Source organism: Pleurodeles waltl, chromosome 2_2 (genome assembly GCF_031143425.1).
Source record: "Pleurodeles waltl isolate 20211129_DDA chromosome 2_2, aPleWal1.hap1.20221129, whole genome shotgun sequence".
NCBI classification, from domain to species: domain Eukaryota; kingdom Metazoa; phylum Chordata; class Amphibia; order Caudata; family Salamandridae; genus Pleurodeles; species Pleurodeles waltl.
This window is the reverse complement of record NC_090439.1, coordinates 885,113,049-885,138,121: the sequence shown is the minus strand read 5'-3', so window position 1 is coordinate 885,138,121 and position 25,073 is coordinate 885,113,049. Positions and strand designations below refer to the sequence as shown.

Genomic DNA, 25,073 nt, shown 5'->3' with positions numbered 1-25,073 from the left:
AACAAGCATTCATCATCATGTTGCCATGCTAATGCCAACCCTGGGGTGGCGTTAGTTTTTGTAGCTGTCACAGGTTTATGATTACTCATAAATCTGGGGCAGCGTCAAAAGCAATAGGTGTTTCGGTGGAGCACCACTGCAACACTCATTGCACGCCCTTCTGACGCAGAAATCTGCTTTGGAGGGCCCCATATTTACAAGGAGGCGTAATGCCACAAAAAAGTGGCGTTACACCTCCTTGTAAATATGGAGCAGTGGTTAACGCCACTGGATGCAAAGTGATGCCCCGGTGGCTCTAGGGCAGAGGTCTCCAAACTTTTTGATTCCAGGCCCCCCTCTCAAAAGTTTTTTAGGCGTAAGGACCCCTCCTGACATAAAAGTCTAGAACCTGGTAATCATCATCACTGACAATCATAAGCATCCCCAATTCCCACTGCAAATCATTTTTACGATGAGGAAATAATATGAAGCAGTGTGGGGTGTGGTCAAGGGTCTGGCTAAAAACAAAGCTCATTTATGAGGAATTGGCGTGGGGCAGCACCACAAGTCTTCTTGCTACACTGCCCTACCTCAATATAAAAGGGCAGGAATGCACCATATTTATGAAATACAGTGCATTCCTGTCCTTTTCCCCTGTGCTGGCGCACAAATTGCTGCCTAGCGCCAACATAGGCAGGATTGCTTTTGTGCAGGAAGGGGCACCTTCCGGAACAAATACAATCCTGAGAGGTATTTTCCTCTTTCCATGTATGCAGCAGAATACAACACACATGGAAAGAGGAAAAATGAGGAGAAATGAAAATATTTCTCCTCTTTATGCCTGCGTAAGGTTTTGGCACTGCTCCAGTTTACGTGATTTTGTAAATCTGGGGCAGCGTCAAAATCCAAGGGTGTTGTGTGGGAACGCCCACCACAACGCCCATGGAACGCCTCCTTGACGCAAAGTAAGGCAACACAGCGGCTTGCGCTGCTTTGCCTTTCTCCATATCTATGAGGCCATGCAAAGTTTCGTAGGGTGGCTGTGCGTCGCCTCATAGGTATGACTGAGAGGCTTGTTCGGCCGGAGCATCAATAAAAGTGATGCTCTGGTGTCGCAAGCCTCTCATAAATATGCCCCAAAATATTCTGTACGTTTTATTTTAGGTCTTTCATCGTCAGGCAGCTACATATAAAACAACAGGCAGCTTAAAAGAAAAATACATTTAAAAAGTGGTTACTCATTGGGAAATGCACTGTAGTGCATTGTGAAACCTCTAATAGTTAATGCACTGCAGAGGTCTGTGTGTATCCAGATAGCCACAGAATTAAATCTTGGTTGGTGCAGTGGAGAATAGTGACATATGTATTTTTAGTGCCACGAGGTAACAGCCTGTGACAGAAAGCACTTTGAAAATGTAAGTCATTATTTTATATTTGCATTACACACAGTATAAGATAGGCCACTGCAAAATTCAGAGAAAGGTTTAAGATAAAATGGTGATTTCAAAATGTAGATTTAAGTACTACCAGACCATATATAATAAATTTTTTAATAGCTGTCCCTTCAACACCTCCTCAGGGGTAGTAAGCGCTATGTAAATACAATTGCAATTAAAAGCACACACTTCACAGCCCAGTTGTTAACTCTTTGCACTGCCACTCAAAAAGAACAAATCTTTGTCATCACAAAGCTGTGAGTGATTCCATCAACTAAAGCCAGAACCGGCTCCAAAGCATCCTCTACGTTTGTATATTTTACCATTTGCATTTGCAGATCAACTGGTAGCTCACATTTTCATTTCATTCAGGAAGCAGGCCCCTGGCACAATGGCTTCTTTAGCTGCATGTGCAGCTGCCTTTCACAGCACAGGAGACTCATCAATTAAAGTTCAATTGAAGCATTTTAATGCTCAGCTGGGGAAATGCACAACCCCCTTTCTAGGACTCCACGGCCCCCATGGGGGTCGCGACCCACAGATTAAAGACCTCTGCTCCAGGGGCTCTTAAATCTGCCCCTATATATGTAAGTTTAGTTTCCGATCAATCACTTGTTAAGCGCCCTACTCACCTGTTAGGGTCTCAAGGTGCTAGGGGAGGGGTTGCTACTGCTCGAATAGCCAGGTCTTGAGACATTTCCTGAAGGTCAGGAGGTCCTAGGTCATATGTAGGTTGATGGGGAGGGAGTTCCAGGTTTTGGCAGCGAGGTGGGAGAAGGATCTGCCGCAGGTTGTGGTACGGTGGATGCGGGGGATGGTGGTGATGGCGAGGTTGGCGGAGCGGAGCTGGCGGGTGGGAACGTGGAAGCTGAGACGCTCGTTGAGGTAGGCAGGGACTGCGTCGTGGAGAGCCTTGTGAGCATGGATCAGGAGTTTGAAGATGATCCTCTTGTTGATGGGGAGCCAGTGAAGGTCTCTGAGGTGGGCTGAGATGTGTTCGTGGTGTGGGAGGTTGAGGATGAAGCGTGAGGAGGTGTTCTGAATGCCCTGAAGTTTCCTCTGGAGCTTGGCCATTGTTCCCGCGTAGAGTGCGTTGCCGCAGTCCAGTCTGCTGCTGACAAGGGCGTGGGTGACCGTTCTTCTGGTTTCGATGGGGATCCATCTGAAGGTCTTGCGAAGCATGCGGAGGGTATTGAAACATGAGGATGAGATGGCGTTGACTTGCTGGGTCATGGTGAGCGATGAGTCCAGTATGAAGCCGAGGTTGCGTGTGTGGGTGGTGGGAGTTGGAGCGGCTCCTAGTGTGGCCGGCCACCAGGAGTTGTCCCATGCTGATTGGTTGGAGCCGAGGATGAGGATCTCAGTCTTATCCAAGTTCAGTTTGAGGCAGCTTATCTCCATCCAGTTGGCGATGGCATGAAGTCCGTTGTGGAGATTGGTCTTGGCGGTGGAGGGGGCCTTAGTGAGTGAGAGGATCAGTTGGGTGTCGTCTGCGTAGGAGACAATGTTGAGGCCGTGGGATCAGACGATGTTGGCGAGCGGCGCCATGTAGACGTTAAAAAGGGTTGGGCTGAGAGAGGACCCTTGGGGGACTCCGCAGATGGTCTTGGTGGCTTTTGACTGGAACGGAGGAAGGCGGACTCTCTGAGTTCTGCCGGACAGGAAGGATGTGATCCAGTCAAGGGCCTTGTGGTGGATTCGTCGTGGAGGAGTGTGCGGAGTGTGTGGTGACAGACAGTATCGAAGGCTGCCGAGAGGTCAAGGAGGATGAGGACCACAGTTTCACCTTTGTCAAGCATGATCCTGATGTCGTCGGTTGCGGCAATGAGAGCGGTCTCGGTGCTGTGGTTCTTGTGGAAGCCGGATTGGGAGATGTCGAGCAAGCTGTTGTCCTCCAGGAAGCGGGATAGTTGGGTGTTGACTATCTTCTCGATGACCTTCGCTGAGAAGGGGAGGAGGGAGATGGGCCGGTAATTCTTGAGGTCTTCGGGGTCTGCCTTGGGTTTTTTGAGCAGGGCGTTGACTTTGGGATGTTTCCAGCTCTCTGGGAAGGTGGCGGTCTCTAAGGAGCTGTTGATGATAGTACGGAGTTGGGGGAGATGATTTGGCTGGCTTTGTTGAAGACATGGTGAGTGCAGGGGTCGGCGGGTGATCCAGAGTGGATGGTGCTCATGGTCTTGGTGGTGTCCTCATTGTTGGTGTGGGGAGGTTGGTGTGGTTGGGTGCGTTGGGGTTAGTGTTGGCCGCGGTGGTCGTAGGGATCGGGGAGGCAAAGCTGCTGTGGATGTCTGTGATTTTGTGGTGAAAGAAGGTGGCAAGGGAGTCGCAGAGGTCTTGCAAGCGGGGGTTGAGGGTTGGCGAGTTCTTTGATGATGCTGAAGAGCTCTTTGCTATTGTGCGCGTTGTTGTTGATTCGGTCTTTGTAAAATGATCTTTTGGTAGTCCGGATGAGCTGGTGATGCTTGTGGATGGCTGTCTTGAGGGCTGCGTGGTTGTTCTCTGTTTGTTCATGGCGCCATATCTTCTCAATTTTCCGGCACTCCCGCTTGGAGGCTTGAAGGTTGGCATTGAACCAGGGTGGCTTTGTGCTGGTGCGGGTATTGGGTGGTTTCCTAAGTGGAGCGAGGGTGTTGGCGCAGTCGTCTAGCCATTGTTTGAGATTGAGGGTGGCGGTGTTGGGGTCACAGGTGTTGGGTGGTGGGGCATGGGCAAGGATGGAGATCAGCTGGTCCTTCAAGATCTTGTTCCAGCTACGGCGAGGGATCTGTTGCAGGTGGTGGTGAACGGTGGGTTTCTGGAAGGTGAAGTGAACACAGCGGTGGTCGGTCCAGTGGAGTTCAGTGGTATGGGTGAAGGTGATGTGGCTGCTGGCAGAGAAGATGGGGTCGAGTGTGTGGCCGGCTGAGTGGGTGGGCATTGTGACGAGTTGTTTGAGACCGAGGTTGGCGATTAAGGCTGAGGAGTTGCTTTCGTTGGTGTTCTCTAGGTGAAAATTCAGGTCGCCGAGGAGCATGTGGTCCATAGAGACGAGTGCGTGGGCGCTGATTGTGTCGCCGATGGCATCACAGAACTGTGGTCGGGGCCTGGGAGTCTGTAGAGAAGGGTTCTTCTGAGGGTGGTGTTGGCGTTGACGTGAATCGAGAAGTGCAAGTGTTCGGCGGCGTCGATGTTGTCATGGGTGTTGGTTGAGATCCTGATGGTGCTCCTGTGGACTATGGCGATTCCTCCTCCCGGTTTGTTGGTGCGGTCTCTGCGGGTAATCTTATAGCCTTCCAGGATGGCTATGGCGATGTTGGGTTCCAAGGAGGGGTTAATCCAGGTTTCGGTGAGGAAGGCGATGTCTGGGGAGGTCGAAGTGAGAAGGTCCCAGAGTTCAACGGCATGCCTGTGGACGGAGCGGGTGTTGAGGATGCAGCTGAGGTGGTTGTGGGTGGTGCTTGGTGGCTTGGGTGCAGGTGAAGTTGCACATCCGGCAGGAGAAGGGTCTAAGGGTGTGCCTTGAGGAGGCCTGGATGCAGGGGGTGGGGCAGCCAGGGTTGAGAGCGTGGAGTTCTTCAGCGTTGTAACGGTGTCTGGCGGCGCGGGGAGCGCGTGGGCCAGGGGGTCTGGCACTGGGCGCGGTCCAGGCGCAATGGGCACAGACGGGCCTGCCTCTGGCACACCTCCGGTGCGCCAGCGGCGTGCCGCACAGCAGCCGCCATTAAGAAGGGGAGGTGGGAGGGAGGAGCAGCTGGGAGGCGGGGAGCAGTGGGCAAATGGGGGCGCGAGGGGGCAGGGCTGCAGGGGACGCAGCGGCGGGAAAGCGCAAAAAGCCAAAAACAAGAGAAATAGGTGAAAAAAGGCAATAAACCAAGAAAAGGCACAAAAACAGGGGAGAGAGGCAGAGAGCAAATAAAGGCACAAAAAAGGAAAAACGGTACGAAAAAACAAAAGACAGATTACAGGACAGGTGGAGAGCCTGGAACTCGCAGCAGCAGCGAGGGCGGGGTCGGGGGCATGGAGGCAGACAGGAGGAGCTGCGCGGTGTGAAGAGTGAAACCCGGCGTAAAATCAGGTCAGGGGTCACTCTGTGCACCGCGCAGAGGGCGCCATTATGAAGGGGAGGGAGGAGCAGCTGGGAGGCGGGAAGCGGGGAGCGGTGGGCGATGTAATATAGATGATGCTCTGTCAGCATTACATTGTATATGTGCCTAAACTTAAACACCTAGGGGGTTCATTACAACCTGGGCAGTCTTAAGACCACCAGGGCCGTGGTGGTGGTTGGACCACTGGCAATGTCGCAGTCCGACCGCCACCTTACGTCCGTGGCGGTAGTGCCATGGTCGGACCGCCAACACCACCAGATTACAAGTTTTTGTCAGTCTGGCAGTGCTGGTGGTTGTGGCGGTGCTGGCAGTCCTGATTTGGCAGCGGTCGTTGAAGTAAGCTGGTCCGATGTGGAGGGCTTTGTAGGCATGGATGTGCAGTTTGAACTGGCAATGATTCTGGATGGGTAGCCAGTGTAGTTCAGTGAGGAAGGGAGTGAAATGAGCACTCCTGGGGATGTCTAGGATGAGTCTGAAATTTGTGGTTTGGACGGTCTGGAGTCTTTATGTGAGCTGGTTGGAGATGCTGACATAGAGCGCGTAAAGTCTGCTGGTTATGAGGGCCAGGGTGACTGTATGTTTTGTGTGTTTGGAGAGCCCTGGGAAAAGCTTGGGAAGCATTCTGAGAATCAGCCAGCATGATGTGATGACAGCGTTAACCTGTTTATTCATTGTGGGTTTGTCATCTAGGATGATACAGAGGTTTCTGGCGAGGTCTGTGGGTGTGGGTCCTAGTTTGGTTAGTCACCAGGAGGAGCTCCCATGGGGAGTTCTTGCTTCTGACGATCAGGATCTCTGTTTTTGTCCCTGTTGAGTTTTAAACAATACTCCTTCATAAGTTGGCCACTTTGGTCATGCAGGACGGGAAGTTAGTCCTGGAGGTGTTCTTGTGGGTGAGGACGAATATATGGACAAAACACCTAATTCCCTTACATTATAACTGTTCAGCTCACAATAGCCATCAAAGCGTGCTAAACATGAGGTAAAATTGTATAAACCTGTGGTATTCCTAAATTAATAACTCTGTTACCCATCTTACACTAATTCTAGTTTTAAATTTGCTGGCCACGTTTCAATTTCATTTCCGCAGTACGAAGTCTTTCTGTACATTTTTTTTTACCTTGATAAACAGAACTCAAATAACCAGCGGCTCGACCCATTTTCGAATTAATCAGGATCTGGTGGTCTGGGCCTCTGAGAGAAGCGCGCGCCGCTATAACGGATCCGGGCTTAGAGGCCGCGTGAAGAGAAGCACGCGGCCTAGCTCAATGATTATTGCACACGATGCAATACAGCTGCGTGTGCATTTATCACGTCACCTCTGTCACCTGCAACCACCTTCCCTTGGTGCCCAACAGAAATTAGAGCGCCGCTCTAGCCAGGGAAAGCAATTTCCAAGCAGCACGAGGTCAGAGAGGACCGAGAAAATACGGCACTGTATCCTTTCCTCTGAAGCGCGAGTCCTTCAACGAAATGTAAATCGTTATGGAAGACCGGCACTCCTATCAACTGCCAAGGTGATTCGTTCCGTTTGTCCAATCTGCCCTTTCTCGTTGCACTGGAATTCCGTGTCAACCGGCGATTCTTGTAACGCATTGCCATGTTAGATTATAATACTCAGTAAATGTTTTACGCCTTTTGCCTTAAACGGTCTTCAGGATTCATTTCTCCAGTCAAACCGGTTTATTGCCTTTGTTTACTTCGTTGTTGTCTGTTTTTCTTCCATGCTTCTTACTCCCAAATTACTTAATATACTACCACCACTATTGCTATTCATGTATTCTTTATTGGGTCAATCAAATCGACCATCAAAGATAAAACACGTACAAAAGACAGCAATAACGAAAGCACCTCCTATAAAAATACAAACTGGCTCCGGTAAAACTCATCAAACGTCATAGATACCAAGATAAGATAAGATAAAGCCATTACAAAAATTCCACATTTCGAATTAAGAATTCATCAGACTAAAGATAAGGCAATTAAGCTGATAAAAACACATTTCAAATCTTTTCAAGATAAAATGGTTGCCCAATGTCGAATGGCACCTTGCAAATAACTTGTTACCACAACACAGAGGTAAGGTGAGGAAAGGGGTTGTATAAGGACCACTGCCATGGCACATTGCCTAAAATTGTTTTGTCTTAAAACAAGCATTAGGTAGTGCTTCCTCAGTGCGGTATAATATTTGCAAAACAGTACAAAGTGCACAGTGCTTTCAACAGCAATGGAGTCACCAAGCTACATGGGTAAGTTATGTAAAGAAAAGGACCGGGTTCTGGGAAGGCAACCAGGAAATGTGCAGTGCTGAACCTCATTCTAGTCAATAGAAATCTATGTTTCAAATTTGAGACCCAGGTGAGATATGGTTCAATGCCTGGTGAAGTACATACCATCTACATACCATAGGACCACTGCCTGCTCTGAAATTTTTTTTTTGTGTCCATTCACAAAGGGGAAGGGGTCCCATGGGGACACCTTCCCATTTCCAACTGGGTTACCATCCACTTCAAGTGGATGGTAACTGCGATTCCATTAAGCGGTCGCAAATGGAATTGAATCGCATTGCGAGTCGCAAATAGGAAGGGAACACCCCTTCCTATTTGCGAGTCGGAAATGCATTTTGCGAGTCGGATCCGACTCGCAAAATGCATTTCTGCATAGCAAAGAGGCTTTTGCGCCTGTTTGCGAGGCGCAAACCCTTTGTTACATCTGGCCCTTAGAGGAGACCAATAAGGCTAGGGAGGAATTTAATAGACTCTCTCTATTGGGCCAGTGGCACTGTCTGTTGAAAATTATTTCTCTGACAATCTAGAGAATCTGGTTGAGCAAATTTCTTGGAGACTGGGATAGAAAATGTTGTGGGAAGCGGCAAGTTCCAGCCTAGACTTAATTTGGTAAATAAGGTTGATGGATGACCTTTTGGCCTATAGAAATACCCTAAAGGTAAAGCCTCAATCCTACTGTTGGCAATGGGTAGATGTTTAAGCCAAGAGAGTATGTTAAAAATAACAAATTCCTTTTTAAACCTTATCAAAATATAATCACTGTTAGCAGGTTAAGGCCAGTTTTCCACCCATGGAATTCTCTGTATCATATTTATGACAAGGTGAAGGTGATGGTGTACCACCAACATTCCATTGAGCCAGTCAGCCACCAAATTAACAAATTGATCATGTTTCTCATTTTGGCACAGCCTAAGAGGAGTAACCCTCTTTACAACTATAGTATAGTGCGTGGAATCTGTTGGTAAATGCAAAATTGATAGGTGCTCTCCTAGAGCTGCTGGGCGATTAATGGTAGAAGCCTCAACAAAGTTTAAGTTGCCATCCATTCTAGAAGGCACAATTGGTTTGGAGAGAGACATTGAAGAGCGAGACATGCTTGGGGCTGCAGCTCCTAGAGACACAGGGGCTTATTTACAAGCCCCGTGTGCCGACAGAGCATCACTTTTTTGACGCTCCTGTGGCACACAATGCAGACGCATATCCACAAGGCCACACAAAGCCAGCCTGCGTGGCTTTATATGGCCTTATAGATATGGTTTAAGGCAATGCAGCACAAGTCGCTGCACTGACTCACACAGCGTGGAGGAGGCTTGCTATGGGCATTGCTGTGGGTATTCCCACTCAACACCCATGGTGTTTGACACTGCCTCAGATTCACAACATAGTGGTAACCTGGGAAGCACCAAAAACGTACGCCTCCCCAGAGCAGGCATAACGAGGAGAAATATAAACATTTCTCCTCATTCTTTCCTCTTTCCAAGTATGCGTCATTCTGCAGCACACATAGAATGAGGACAAAGCCTCTCGTGATTGTGTTTGGGCAGGAAGGTGCCACTTCCTGCACAAAACAATCATGCCAACAACACAGATACCCTTGCAACATGGTGCAAGGGTACCAGCGTTGGTGCTCGTCTGCAATTTGTGTGCCAGGGCTCACTTAAAGGACAGGAATACATCGTATCTTTTAGTTTATTCCTGCCCTTTCTAATTGGCGTAGGGCAGCTCAGCAAAATGACTTACTGTGCTGCCCTATGCCAATTCTTTGCAGATAAGGCCCACAGTTATTAGTCAGAGTGGGCTCCCATTCCCCTGGAGGTAAAGTATCTTTTTTGAGAGGGCTTTTGTGTTTAGTGTGTTCTGAGAAAGATGGTTTTAGGCCCTCCATTCGAATATCCAGAGAACCCAGGGGCACATGTAGCAAGCTTTTTGCATGTCGCAAACAGCAAAGTTCGCTGTCTGCGATGTGCAAAAAGCACATCGCAATGCACAAACCCTGTTTTGCGATTCGGTAACTTGGTTACCGAATCGCAAAACGGGTTTGCGACTCGCAAATAGGAAGGGGTGTTCCCTTCCTAATTGCGAGTCGCAGTGCAATGTAGGATTGGTTTGTGACCGCAAACGCGGTCGCAAACCAATCGCATTTTGCACCCATTTCAAATGGGTGATAACCCATTCGCAAAAGGGAAGGGGGCTGCATTACAAAAAAAAAAAAAACTGCTTTATTGAAAAGCAGTCACAGACATGGTGGTCTGCCGTCCGCAGCAGGCTACCATCCCTGTAAGGTACGCAATTCGCAAGGGGGTCGCAAATTGCAACCCACCTCATGATTATTCATGAGGTGGGCATTTGCAACCCCCTTGCGAATCGCAGATGGTGTCATGGACACCATCCAACATTCGGATTTGCGACTCGTAAATTGCAAGTTGCTCTGACTTGCAATTTGCGGGTCGCAAATCTGAAGGTTGCTACATATGGCCCCCAGCCCTTTAAGAATTGAGGGACCTATTTCTGAGGATTGTCACACAGCACAGTGCAGCACATGCAAGTCACCTCGCTGCACTGCACTGCTTGACAGGAAAAAGGCAGAATGTGCTGTATTTAAAAGAATACAATGCATTCTTGCCTTTTCCCCTGCACTGGTGCCTTTTTGGTTGCCTAGCACCAATGCAGACACCCTTGCACCATGGTGCATGAATACCTGTGTTGCATGCAGTATGGTTTATATGCAGGAATGGACACCTTCATGCACAAAAACAATCCTGAGAGGAATATTCCTCTACCTATGTGTGCTGCAGAATGCAGCGCACATAGAAAGACGAAGTAACAAGGAGAAATAAAGATATTCCTCCTTGTTCTGCCTCCCCTGAGAAGGCGTATCTTTTTGGCACATTCCCAGGTCTACCTGTTCTAGCAAATCTGGTAATGCGTCAAAAAGCAAGAGAGTTGTGTGGGAACACAGATGCAATGCCCATGGGATGCCTTTCCAGTGCAAAGTACGGCAATGTAGCGATTTGTGCTGCGTTGCTTTACTCCAGATTTATGGAGCCACTTTTCAACAGATCTAGCCTGGTGCATAGATCATTACTAAGTTTGACCTCCTGCTTAACAGCTCAGTCTGAAGTTACGCTTATTCACAAATTTGAGGTAGAATTTCCTTTGCTACGATAGGGGTGTTGCAGCTCATTTTTCTTTCTTTGCCAGGGGTGGGCTGCGGGGGGGGTCATAAAGAATCGGACATGGCTTTATTGTAAGTTCCTCTTCGGAGCCCAGGGTTACTGGTAAGTCATAAACACAGGGATTAGACCCTTTCTTTTCTCTTGAGGGGCACAGTGAGACAGAGTCTGTTCCCACCCGCATTGACTGATTCTTTAACTGACATCAAATGTTCTTCCACAGAGCCAATTTTCTCATCGATAGCCCCCTTAGCATTCGTAAGATAACTTACTTTAGAGTTGGCAAGGGGATGATCTTTGCTATTGGACACTGATTTCGTCTTTACCATCACAAGGCATTAGTGAGGTGGTCCAGCCCGCCTCTTTTGAGCTCTGAAGGGAGCAGATGGGCCTGCTCTTGGCCTGGGCGTGTTCCACATATGTCCTGCACCGTGGGCTCCCCCTTGCGCTATGACAGCGTTCGAAGTTGTAGCCCCTCCTCCTGGGCTCTTGCAGTGGGCTGTGGGAGATGAAGACCAGCTGTGGCAACAGCTATTACTACTACTACTACTACTATTGTTATAATAATAATACTTACTATTATTGTTATTATTTGTAATAATAATGATAATATTAGTAATAATTAAGTGGTACCTTATTTACTAACTCTGGAGGAATATCAGAATGACAATAAAGCAGCTAATTAACTGAGCCATCTTCTTGGCTCTAACCTAAGGTGTTCATGTATATCAATATGCACAGGCATATTTTACATCGTCCTATACTGACGGCACTCAGGGCCAGATGCAGGAAACTATTTGCGAGTCGCAAACTGCAAAAAATGCCGTTTGCGAGTCGCAAATTCCAGTTTCCAATGCAGAAATGCATTTTGCGAGTCGGGACCGACTTGCAAAATGCATTTCAGAATCGCAAATAGGAAGGGGTGTTCCCTTCCTATTTGCGATTCGGAGTGGTATGCAATACCATGTGCGACCGCATATGCGGTCGCAAATGGTGTCGCAGTTACCATCCACTTGAAGTGGATGGTAACCCACTAGCAAATTGGAAGGGATCCCCATGGGACCCCTTCCCCTTTGTGAATGGACCACAAATTATTTTTTCAGGGTAGGTAGTGGTCCAAGGGACCACTACCTGCCCTGAAAAAATACAGAAACTAAAGGTTTCGTTTTTTTTTTTTAAGTGCAGCTCGTTTTCCTTTTAAGAAAATGGAATACACTTAAAAAAAAAAAAACTGCTTTATTTAAAAGCAGTCACGAACATGGAGGTCTGCTGAATACAGCAGGCCTCCATGTTTGCGAGTGCCCATAGTCGGTATGGGGCCACAATTTGCGACCCACCTCATTAATATTAATGAGGTGGGTCTTTGCGACCCCATACCGACTCGCAGACGGTGTCTGAGACACCGTTCTGCATTGGAAATTGCGACTTGCAATTTGCGAGTCGCTCCGACTCGCAAATTGCAAGTCGCAATTTCCAAGTTTGATACATCTGGCCCTCAGTGAGGCGGTGTCCCTCTTCTGCACCACACTTCGCTTTCCTATAATATTCCTTTTGTCCTACTTTTATAATTGCAAATGCCCATCTCTTCTCTGTATCTGATCACCTGGTGAAGACATTAGTGACACTGTGTTTCAAATGATGAAAGCTGAACTGCGTTTCACATTATTGCATTATGGATGACATCAGTGGAGCGGTGATGGTGTTCAGAAGTCCCAGTTAGTGCTACTTTGGCCATATCCTCAGAAATTGAGTGCACAGAAAGGATCAATTGTTGCTGTTTGTTGATTGTTGCTTGGTCTTAGTAAGCTGGTACCCCAGTTTCTCCTTCTTTAAAGGGTCCTTCTTATGAGAATACGATTCATCCTGCAGCAACATTGTCTGGAGAAGAGTAAGATGATGATGGGCAGACTGGAGGGCAGCTCACTGACTGCAAAAGATCTAGCATATTGGCATCCACCGACATGTATGATAATGATGTATGCCATGCCATATGACACCATTTACAGTATCTCCGAAATACATTGGTGAAAATTAGAAGTATTGTTAAAGATTGGATTTGTAGAAGACCATTGGGGCACAGTCTTGTGGAGTAATAATGAATAAACTAGGGAGTTAGGGATATGATTTGGTAAGTTTGTATTTTAGCGTACTTGCTTGTTTGAATTAATGTCTGCAAATTATCCAGAATGCCGTGGTTTGACTAATTTTTGCCCTTCCAACCCGATCCACCATCTTGCAGTACTTGAACAATTTGCACTGTCTCCCTGTGGAATAGTGCTCAATATTCAATGCATTGTGTGTATGTTGTTGGGCTATCTAGAATTGTGGCCTTCGTTATCTACAATGTCTGTTCAACCAGTTTGTATCTTCCAACAAGTTATTTTTAGCCTCTTCAAATCTCTTCCAGGCATCCAGGATCAGACAATGCAGAGAGGTTGCTCTTTTGCCTACCACACCAACAAATGCCGCTATTACCTTCCTCAGAACATGCCTGATCAATTAAATCATTTGTTTGCAAGCATCTCAAAACATGTTTTTTTCCACCATTCATTATAAAAACATACCCAGCTCTCTGACACAGCAATGCTCCACAATATCTCGGAACTTCGGAAGCTTAGCAAACACAAAAATAAATGGGTTGTTTTGGCTCTGGGGTTCTCAAGATGGGAAAGATGCTGATACAGAAATTACCGGTTACCTTGACTCACGAAATATGCCTAAAAAGATGACTAATACAGTATAGAAGAGGCTCATTTCTAAAGTGCACAACTTTGAAAACCAGTATCCAAGAGTACAGGTCGAGTTCCTTGAATCTTTAAGGGACATGGGGCCAGATGTATCTGTGCCAATGGGAAAATGCGTTCGTACATCTGGCCCATTGTGAGGAGTGGCATGGAGTCCTGAAAACGAGCACCCAGTTGGATAATGTTCCACTAAACTGAGGGGATATTTTCAGGACTGAGCGCAGGATGAGGCAGAAGAACAGATCAGAAGATTCAATCTAACACTTTAGCTCACATTAATATGAGCTCCTGACTTATAATCAATGCCACTGGAATTATAATGCAGGGAAAGCCCAAACTATACGGCAAGGTTGAGTGAATTATGCAGCAAGAAAAGGCAAATTATGCTGCATAATGCAGCACAATTTATGATAGTATTTCTTCATTATTTTGGCATTTTTACACGTTAACACGTCTTGGCATTGGTTTCACTTTATTAGTACCAGTTTAATACTCTAAATATAGTAATAAGCAACAGAATACTGTCCAGTCAACATTTGCAAAGGGCATTCCACTGCACGGCAACACATAACTGTGCTTATAGTAGCTTTTGAAATGTTTGAGCTAGAAGCTATTTTTTTTTAGATCTGCTGATTATGCGGCAGATGATGGATTGTGTGGCAATGCAGGAAATCTACAAATCTGTGAAAAATGCAGCGGGTGCACAATAGCATATTTCCAGTTGCCCTCCATATCGTACACTCAGTAAACAACCTCCTTGGCAGGTAGAGATTATACCCAAAATGCTATGACTTACACTCCTCCCCTCATTTCCACCTGCTGAATGTTGGTAAACAATGGCAACCACATGGAATGTGGAGAGGTAGCTAAAAAATCAGTGAACCACACAAGTAAAAAGAAAGTATGGACACCGGAGGACAGGAAAAGTCATCTAAGCAGTAAAGGTATAATTGTAAAGGGACACTATTCTGTTTGACTATTAATTCAATATTTTTAGTGTTTCAATTTATTGGCAATTACCAAAGGATTATTGACTTTGACTCACATAAATGATCATGCATAGTAAAAGTGAAACTAACCAGACAATGGGCAGGGGAATGGAATGAGTATTTGGTGATAAAAGGAAGGATAAATCTACAGATATACAGCAAACGTTTGTTATGCTAATATTGTTGGGCAACATGTGACAAAGCAACATTGGTGTAGTCTATTACAGCCTTCTCATAAAGTACATTTTAAACAAAGAGTGAATATTCCTTGTTTGCAGATCATTTGGGTAATGTACTTTTAATGCTTTGAAAGGTAAATTAAGCAATCTATTTCTTTCTGCAAGTAATAGGTGTCGTATAACCAAAACAATTTTGCCTTCTTACTTTATGTAACATGTAATACTAGGTCTATAGTGTCAGGTAGAATTTGATAAAGCACACACCACTATAGATCCTTTTAAGATCTGGAGAAAGATAAACTTCAATCTTTTAGATAAGGTACAGAAGAAAGAATAAGTCTTCTGGCAAAAACTTTCCTGCACAGAATTTTTAAGGTGTATTCGGAAACTATTTATTCAAGGTGAGTGTAATGGGAAACAGTTTCATTCATCTTTCAGAAAGCAAGCTGAAAAAAATTCAGAACAACTACTATATTTGAATTTCCATTTAGCAATCATGTAGTCAGACATTTCATATAATCACTATAAACAAAAGTGGGGACTGGGAGATTACTGGTCCAGTGCACAGTCTCCCTTCATATAATCAGACACCAGGTGTCCAATACTCTACAGATGAAAATAGAGTTTCACAAATCCAAATCCGTCTATGGGATAACCTATTACTTTTACACCCCGTTGATTATGCAGAAGTGACTATTCCTATTTCCAATACATTTCCCCACACTTACATACATGTTTTGAATTTGAATGATTCAGGGTTAAGTGGTGCATATACTGTAAAAATATACCCGTGTTTATTTGTCCCCCTTGATGAGGTCTTAAACTTCACAACTAGAATCTTTTACAATTTTCCTCTGTAAACTCGTACTTTGTCGTATTACCAAAAGGCTGGTTGACTCATGGCTAATAACCGACTCTAATACAAGGTACTGACATGCGTGTGTATGTATGTATGCATGCTTGTACGTATGTATATGGTACTACTATGCTGCAAACCTAACCAGACAGCAGCAGAGCACTGCACAATGTTAAATGCCAGCTTAAAGTCCAATGAGTAATAGGAGCGGAAGCTCAGTTGTGGATGGTTAACGCAGTGACTGAGGGGCTGATTAGGAGTTTGGCAGACGGAAGCACCTGTCTGCCAAACTCCCTATGTGGAGGTTGCTACCATGCGGTTGACCTCCCCGCTGGCCCCATTATGACTTTCCCACTGGGCTGACTGGTGGAAACCAAGGTTGGTCAACCCAGTGTGAAAGGGGCAGCAGCATTGTTGCCGGCTCATAATAGATCTGGCGGCAAGGCTGACACATGCAGGGGACACCAGCACCCTCAAAATGCGCATGGTGCACAGCAGACACTTCGTTTAATGAGGGTGCAGGGCAAGGTGACCCCTGCACTGCCCATGCTATGGGCAGTTTAGGGGCACCCTTGTCACCCCCTCCACCAGCCTTTTCATGTTGGTGGTACTGCCATGAAAAGGCTGGCAGAGGACAAGGTTGTAATCAGCAGGGCGGCGGCTGTTTGCAACCTGCACCCCGTCAGCCCATCGGGATCACTGATCTTGGCGGGGATGGCGGTAGGTTGGCGAGTCTGCCCACCAACCTCGTAATGTGGCAGTGGGATCGTCAGCCCTTAGTGTTCTTTAAAGAGATGAGTCTTCAACACTTTTCTAAACTGGGGCAGCACTGGGGTGGTGCTAGTGGATACAGGGATTTTGTCCCACATCCTGGCTGCATAGATAGAAAAGGCCTATTGTTTTGTTTTTGCTTTTTTACACTTCTTATTCTTTAGTCTGATGGTGTCCCGGCTACATTTGGGCCAAGAACCATCAGAGACTGTGAACTTCTCAGCAAGGTAAGCAAAGGTTCTTTTTGTAATGGCTTTGTAAATTAACTGATGCTTCTATTCAAACTAAATGACAGTCTGTTCCTCCAGCTACCTCTCTGATTTTCTATCCCGCTACAGTCCAACCCAGAACCTAAATTTGCCAGCCATAATCTCCTAGTTGCTGCCTCCAATTTCCAGTCCTTTTACCTTCTTGGCCCACTTCCCTTGAGCTCCTCCCCACTCACCAGTAGTTCAAAAACACTTAAATGTCACATTGTACAACTAGAAAAACACAGGTGATTACTACCAAAGCCACTGCATGTATATTTCACTCTTGTTATGCCACTGTAGACAAAGACATGTGTTTGTGTATATTCACCAATGACACTGCTAAAAACTGGCACATTTAGCGCATACTGCAAATGATCTATTTGTGTAATGTTCATAACCATACCCCGTGCTGGCTATGTACTGCTATTGTTTCTCTTCTAAAATATAGAGGTTGGCGTAACTGGTGTAATTCTCTCTAGCACAATAACTAATTATTGTACAATTATTCAGAATTATGTGAGAAGCGTAATCCAACATTTAGCGCTATTTTATTAGTGCAGAATGCATCCTTGTGTTCAAAGTGTGCCTGAGGAATCACTGTGCACTACAAAAATAGCAGAAGACTTTCTACTGATGAAGAATGAACCCAGAAACATATTTCTAGAGTTACACAGCACTGGCTGCACCCACAGGGTTGAAAAGCTAAAGATTACCACTGAGGTAAGGGTTAACTGCATTTACCATGATGCATTAAGGCAAACGGAGTGCTGAGATGCGAGGCAGTGTGCTCACAACCTCCTTCTGTTTGAAAAGTCTCCCTCGAGCTACTGAGCAGACGAGCTTGTGTTCACGCACCTGCGTCAAGTGAGTGTTAAGTAGGGGTGGGCGGAACTCACAGAGTTCTACTCTGCAGAATTCTGCGGAGTTGGCTAGAAACTGAGGAATTTTGTGGAGTTCCACATGTGGTGGAGTGCCGCCTGCTCTCCCACTCTGCCCTGATTGCGCCTGATCTCGGAAGTGCTAGGCAGGGTCAGGCAGCCCCACCCTGCTGAGCGCTTCTGAGATTGGTTGCATTCAGGCAATGGTGGTGTGCAGAAGGCAGCGAAAGCTGCTGTTTCAAGCCTTTTATGCTGACACAGCCCACTGGTCTGGAGCCCCCTGCTCTCCACACCTGCACACTTCCCTTCACCAACCACCCTCCTTCACAAACTTGCTACAGAGGTCTAAGCACACCCCCTGTCTTGCACCAGACTTGCAATTGCTTCCCCTGCACTTACACACAGCCTCAGACCACCCTTTCTTTAGGGCCCACAACTAGCAGCAGGAAATCAGCTCACCAGCAGCAGCCTGGTATTTACACAAAGTGCCTAGCCTAGCTTGCCACTTGGCTCTAAGGCACTCTCTCGGGCCACACACATCTCTAAGTGGTCAGGGCTGCCGTTCTACTACTAAGCAGCTGATGCTCACCCAGTCTCCGATATTTCCTTGCTGGCCTCAGCACGGCACCCCATAACACCACTTTTCTTTTCCAAGGGATCTGGGGAGACAGGTTCTTTTCAATTGGAGCTGTGACTGCACAGTTCCTTTTTTCCAAGCACAGATCCCCCTCATATGCAAATACTGTCCATGCCCAGTGCCGGCCCCATGTGCACATAGAAGAGAAAGTGAAACAAGAGTCTTACCTGGGTACAGGAGGGTCCCTATTGCCAGCAGCCTGGCTCTCTGCCTCCCTCTGTCCCCTGCTCCCAGACTGCTGAGGACAGTGAAAGGAGGAAGGCCTCGATGCAGAGCTAGTGCCGGTGCAGCTCCTCGGCAGTGGCTTGCAGCAGGTCTGACTGTAAAGTTCAGCCCACCTATGGGCCACACAGCGCAAGCAAAGACTGTCTGCGCTTGCGCTGTGTGGCCCATAACTGGGCTGCAGTGCATGCCGGTGAGCTCCGTTCCGCTGCTGGGGCCAGCGGAGTTTTTGCTCAAACTCCACACTCCAAGCAGAGTGCCAAAAACTCTGTTAATTCCACCAGCGGAGCAGAGCTCACCGCCCACCCCTAGTGTTAAGCAACATTTCCAGCACCCCTAAAATGGCTTGTTGCTCTTTACTATGGAAGGAATTAATCCAGAAGCACATATCTAGAATTACACAGCATAGGCTGCACCAGCACATTAAGTAACATTAAGCATTATTACTAAAGTAAGTGTTATCATGCACTATATTTACCAGGATGCATTGGGGCAAATTGAGTGCTGGGATGAGAGGCAATGTGCTCAGAGCCTCCTTCTGTTTGAAAAGGCTTCCTTGAACTACTGAGCTGGCAATGTTGTGTTGATTCACCTGTGCCTAGTGAGTGTCACAGAGACCTGAGAAGACTTTGGGCAGATTTTATAGCACCCCCAAAATGGCTTGCTGCTCTCTGCTAATGAAGGAATGAATCCAGAAACATGTGTATAGAGTTACACAGCACAGGCTGCACTAACAAGGGTGAAAAATTAAGGACTACTCCTGAAGTGTTATCATGCACTGCATTTACCATGATGCATTGGGGCAAATTGAGTTCTGGGATGTCAGGCAGTGTGCTTGCAGACCCCTTCTGATAGACATATAATATGTCTGTGTATATTCACCAATGACATTCTGAAAAATTGGTACATTCAGTGCATCCTGCAAATTATCTATTTGTTTAATGTTCATCACCCCACCCTGTATTGCATTATGCACTGCTATTGTTTCTCTTGTAAAATGTAGGGTTGGGTGTAACAAGGGTAATTCTCTCTAGTGCACTAACTAATTACTGCAGAATTACTTATAATTACGTGAGAAGAGCAATCCAGTGCTATTTTCTTTTTGTGTCCAAAATGTGCCAGAGGATGCATTTTGCGATACAGAAAAAGCACTAAATGCTACAAGTCACGAACAGCAGTAGCCACCAGCTGCTCGCTCTCTCTAAATTTGTTGTTCCTGTGCTCCTGATGTAGGATTTATTGCCCCAAATTACTCTTAATTACTCAAGATGGCGTAATTCTGTTATTTCAGTAATTACACATGACATAAGTAATGCGTAATCACTGAAATTACTCTGATTTTTCTGCCATATTTAAAATTTCACTCAGGCCTTGTAAAATGTTTATTGTGAAATGCTAGGGTTATTAAATGAGCTCCAATAGTCCTTAATTAAAAAGGGGGTTGTTATTTTCAATGGGGTAAACAAAAATCAACAACTAAATATCACATTTCATTAATGTTATTCCTGCAGAATCTATGCCCTGCAGGGAGTCCAATTTCTTTTTTAATTAAAGATGCAGGGATACTGTCGAAATGTTTGTGAATAACCATCCTTTAAGAGTATACGTTACACCATTTGTTAAGTTATGCAAGGCTAGATCAAGTATTGTGGATCACCATAGACTTGCAAATTGTGAGCGTTTGTATAACTACATGAAGGACATGTCAGAGATTATTGTGTGTCAGCCATGCTGATAGAAATCATGAGAATTTGCATCTGTTTATACGAATTGGCTCCATAATACTTATAAACTGCACAATCATTTTAAAATAACAGAGGGAAATGATAATGCTTGCATTTACAATTAATGAGTAGTGATAGATGCAACCTTCTCCAAACATCTTGGAACCACATTTGGAGTTTCACCCTTCAACTTGGAAGAATTTGACGAACAGTCTTCAGAAAAGAATTATAGTGAAATGGAATTACTTCATACCACACATGAAACCATGCGCTTTCAATTTATGAATACTTGGATCACCTTGAGGGGTTCTGATGGGCAGACTGTGAACGATGGATCAACAGTAGGTTAAGGGTACATACCGCTTCCATTAGACCCTTCACTGTTGGTGACTTCAGCATCAGCGCATCAAACACCTCGTCTGTCTCTTTCCTGACATACAAAAGCACTGGAAGAACCAAGAATGAATAGTAAGAGGGCAGAGACAAGCCAATAAATAAGGAAAACAATCACGTTAGTTTAATCATAAAACAAAAGGTCACATAGATAGCATGCCTTTCATTCACTCTCTTCCTCATACCAACTCTAATTACCTTCTACTTGCCAGGTCTCTAAAGCAGAGACCATGAAACTCTATACAGTTACTTTTAGTGAGTGTATTATAAATAAGAATATTTATAGTGCACCCATTACAAATGACTACTTCAGTAGGTTTCCTACAACAATTAGCTTAGATTTCAGATTTTCCGGCAGCTCTGGCTATCCAGGAAAACTCCAACTTTGTGAAATTCTCTCATGCACATTTTCTAATGAGTGAAAATTTGCATGAGTATATGGTGCAGGAATGTGCAGTTTCAGTATAGGAGAAAAGTGAGTTATAAAAGATCAGCAGAATTTTCGCATTTCTCATTTGTCCTGAGGGATATTGTCCATAAAGAGTCAACCTTTGGGTACTGGATCGCAAAGATTTCTCATTCATGTTTAGGGGTAGAGTAGTGTGGCCGTGACATTACATATGAACACTGCTCAATATAGGCTGGCGTTCTTGTGGAAAATCTGGGTACAAGTACTTAGAAACAAGTGAGAATCATTTAATCGGGCTTGTATGCCTCTAATTGATGTCTTTTGCTAACAATAACTAACTAAAACCACATTTGTACACACAACATTGAAATTAAAACTGATAGCAGAGCCCAGGATTTATAATAATAATATTATAATATTCAACTCCATGAACTGTGGTGACCTCATTCGTATGGTCTTTGTCACTGCTCTGGTACAGATCAATTCTTTGGCTACATGGAAGAAGCACTCTCTTAACTTTGAAGTCACTACCTTGGATTGTCCTAGCACAATATAAAGGACATTTTAATCCTGGACCCTGCACACTATGGTGTATACATAAGTGCATATATTGCCAACCCTGCAGAATAAATATCTGGTTCATTTCTTAAAGTATTCATATTAGTCGCAGAAAAGTGGATGCATATTGAAATACATTAGTCCAGATGATGAACTGTCACAGTCATTTATTGAAGTGTAGAAATTTCAACTATTTGGTTTATTTGATTTCTCAAATCGCTTCCTGTGACCCTAAGGTAATTTTGGTGACATTTAGGTTTTCATGAGGCTTCAACAACTTAGTTATATTGTCAATCATTTTCTATTTAAATCTTTTTACTTATCAGCACCAGCATGTCAGCATGTTAGTTAGCTAGGTTATAGTGTGCGTTAGAAATTCAATAGCATAACATAACAAAATATTTAAAATAATTGTACATACTAAGCAAAAGATGTTTTCAAGTCAGTGAAGGACTTTTTTTTTTGCCTCCATTACCTAAAATGTTGGGTTCAACGGGGATCTTCTCCGAGTCCCACTTTTTAAAATCTCTATGTCTGCCCACTTGCAGACACTAAGGCCCCCATTATGACTTCGGCGGCCTTTTCAGAAGACCGCCAAAGCCGTGGGCGCCAGAAGACCGCCAGTGCTGGTGGTCTTCTGATCTTCATATTATGAGCACTGAAGGATTTCCACCACAATTTGGGCGGAAATCCTCCAGAAGCTGTGCTGGCTGTCGGAGGAGCAGGGGTGGTTCCACAACCAGCCCCGCCCCACCAAAAGGACTCCACCAGCCATATTTTGACCTGAAATATGGCCTGGCGGTGTCCTGATGGCAGGGCGCTGCTGGAGGTCAGAAGCGTCTGTTCTCGTTCCCTGCCGGATGACCTCCTCGACAGACAAAGTAAGTCGATCGTCCGACAGAGGAGGGTGGGGGTGTTGTGTGTGCGTGTGTGAGTGGGTGTTGTCTGTGTGTGAATGTAAGTGTGTATGCGTGCGTATGTGTATGAGTGTTTGAATGCCTGTTTTAATGCGTGTGTGTATGGGTATATGCGTGGGTAACGCAGAGAATAAAGGGAGCCATTGTTAACGCAAGTGTGGTTCCGCTTGTGTTAACAACGTAGTCGCTGATCCGGAGTCATTGTTCCGGACGTTTCCCGACTCGTGATACCGCCGGCGGTCTTCAGTGGACCGCCTGGTCGGAGATGCTAATCTCCGACCCGGCTGTCCAACCGCCCTGGCGGTACAGGCGGGATGTGGCGGGTTGGCAGAGGCAACTCACAATGTGGCCATCTTCACCGCCGGCCCGTGGTCGGTGAGACCGCCACTGTGGCCCTGGCGATGAGGGCCTAAATGCTCTCATGTTTCCCCAATTGTGTCATATGTGGGCAACACACAGAGTATTGTTTCCCTCTCTCCCAATAGAAGGGCAGTATCAAAGCAACTGAATTCCTTTCTAACTAAAGTTGCGGATTGGATGGCAGCCAGCTGCCTAACACTTAATGGCAACAAGACTGATGTACTAATAGTTGGTAATAATCCCTCTGTGTGGGATCATTTAAGTTGGCCCAAGCCACTAGGAGACCTCCTGTCTTCCAATTTGGAAGAAAAGGTCTGGGTATCATCATTAACAGCAAACATACCATGGAAGCCCAGGCTAGAAAGCTGTCATCAACCTGCTTTGGTCGTCTGAGAGCCCTCAGGAAGTTGCTGCGGTGGTTGCCAAGTTCCATATGAAGAGTGGTTATTCATGGCTTAGTACTATCACGTTTCGACTAAGAAACCTCCTTATAGTTAGGCTGTCTGAAATCCATGATTAGAAAACTCCAAGTGATCCAAAATGCTGCTGCTTGGATTTTTTTGGGAATCCTTAAGGATCAGACATCTTTGCTTGTATTAGTCTTGCGACATTGGTTGCTGATACAAAAAATGATTCAGTTTAAAGTTTTGTGCCTGGCCCATTGTGCTCTATATAGGAAGGGGGCACAAATTCTACATCATTTGATTCACCCCCACTGTCCCACAAGAGATCTAAGATCCGGGAACCTAAATTCGCTTGTCGTGCCAATGGTGAAGGAGGGCAGGTTTGCATCAAAAAGTATACCGCCGGCTAACGCCATTCCTGGATGCCAGCCGGGCGTCATATTTAAGCTATGACGCTAGCCGGTGGTAAGGCCCAGTTAGCGTCAAAATTATTGACGTTAACCGGATGGGGGAGGCGTAGGGGAAACTGGAGGTTGTGCGTGAAAGAATGGAGCTAGTCAGGTTAGAGTAAAAAAATGACTTTAACCTGATTAACGTCATTATTTACACGCACAACCCCCATGGACGTGACTGCTGTCTAAGTAAAGACAGAAGTCATGCCCCCCAGCCCAATGGCCATGCCCAGGGGACTTAAGTCCCCTGGGCATGGCCATTGGGCACAATGCCAAGCAGGGGGGCCCAAGTTAAGCCCTATGGCACTTTTCAAAAAAAAATTAAATACTTACCTGGACTTACCTGGGATGGGCCCCCCCATCCTTAGGTGTCCTCCAGGTGTGGGTGCGGGTGGGTGGGGGTGTCCCTGGGGACAGGGAAGGGCACCTGTGGGCTGTTTCCATGGTCTCTGACCATGGAAATAGGCCCACAGTTCCCCTAACGCCTGCCCTGACCCAGGCGTAACATAATGGTGCTAAGCAAGCTTAGCACCATTATTTAAGGCCCTCCTCCTCCCGTGCATGATTTTTGCACTGGAGGATAAATAAGACGCTAGGACTTCTGAGTAATTTTTTGCCCGGGAATGCCTACCTTGCATTTCATTGACGCAAGGTAGTTTTCTGCAGGCAAAAAATGACTTTAACTCCAATATAAATATGAAGTTAAGTTTGAGACAGATTTGCGTAAAACAAAATGATGCAAATCCGGCTCAAACAGAGTATAAATATGCCCCCAAGTTCCCAAATTATGGCTTCCTCTAGTGCTCAGCCAGAATGGCAATTTAGTCAGTTTCAGGAAACAGCTTAAAACGTACTTGTTTGTGTAATCACGATGTCCTAGAAGTTTGGCACACCATTCAGCGCTGGGAAGCCTGTCGGGTAGCCATGCGCTTAAGAAATGATTTGAATTGAAATTAATTACTACGTTTTGTCTGAAGATGACAAGTATACTTGAAGAATTTCCTTTATATGACACATCTATATACATCGCTTACCTTCAAATTAATGCATAATAAAAGAAACATTTACCTAAACATAACACCTGATCTTGACTTTATTTCTAGACTTTAAAAAATAATGGTTGGGTGATGTATAGGATTGTTCTAACAAATGCACATGATAACTGTTTGTTTGTCGATTTACATACGTAAAAAAAGTGGCACAGGAGTGACAATAACCACAAAAACAAAAAGGGTTTAGAGGTGACCAAATTCTGTGTGAGTGGATGTTTTTTTCTGTAACTGAGGGCACACTTCATAGCAAAATGGTATATTTTGATCTTGCTAATCATTTCCGTGCAGACTGAATCGCATTGACACTGTCAATAAT

At 45.6% G+C, this 25,073-nt stretch overlaps 1 protein-coding gene across 1 annotated transcript in view; it reads right to left on the bottom strand.

Annotated features, from left to right (window-relative positions):
* The window catches only part of GRHL2 (grainyhead like transcription factor 2), a 494,191-nt gene that overhangs the window by 23,168 nt on the left and 445,950 nt on the right, over positions 1–25,073 (bottom strand). Inside the window, exon 14 of the mRNA XM_069220568.1 lies at positions 20,573–20,658. Within this exon, the coding sequence (XP_069076669.1) occupies positions 20,573–20,658 (86 nt within the window). The remainder of the gene's footprint in view (positions 1–20,572; positions 20,659–25,073) is intronic.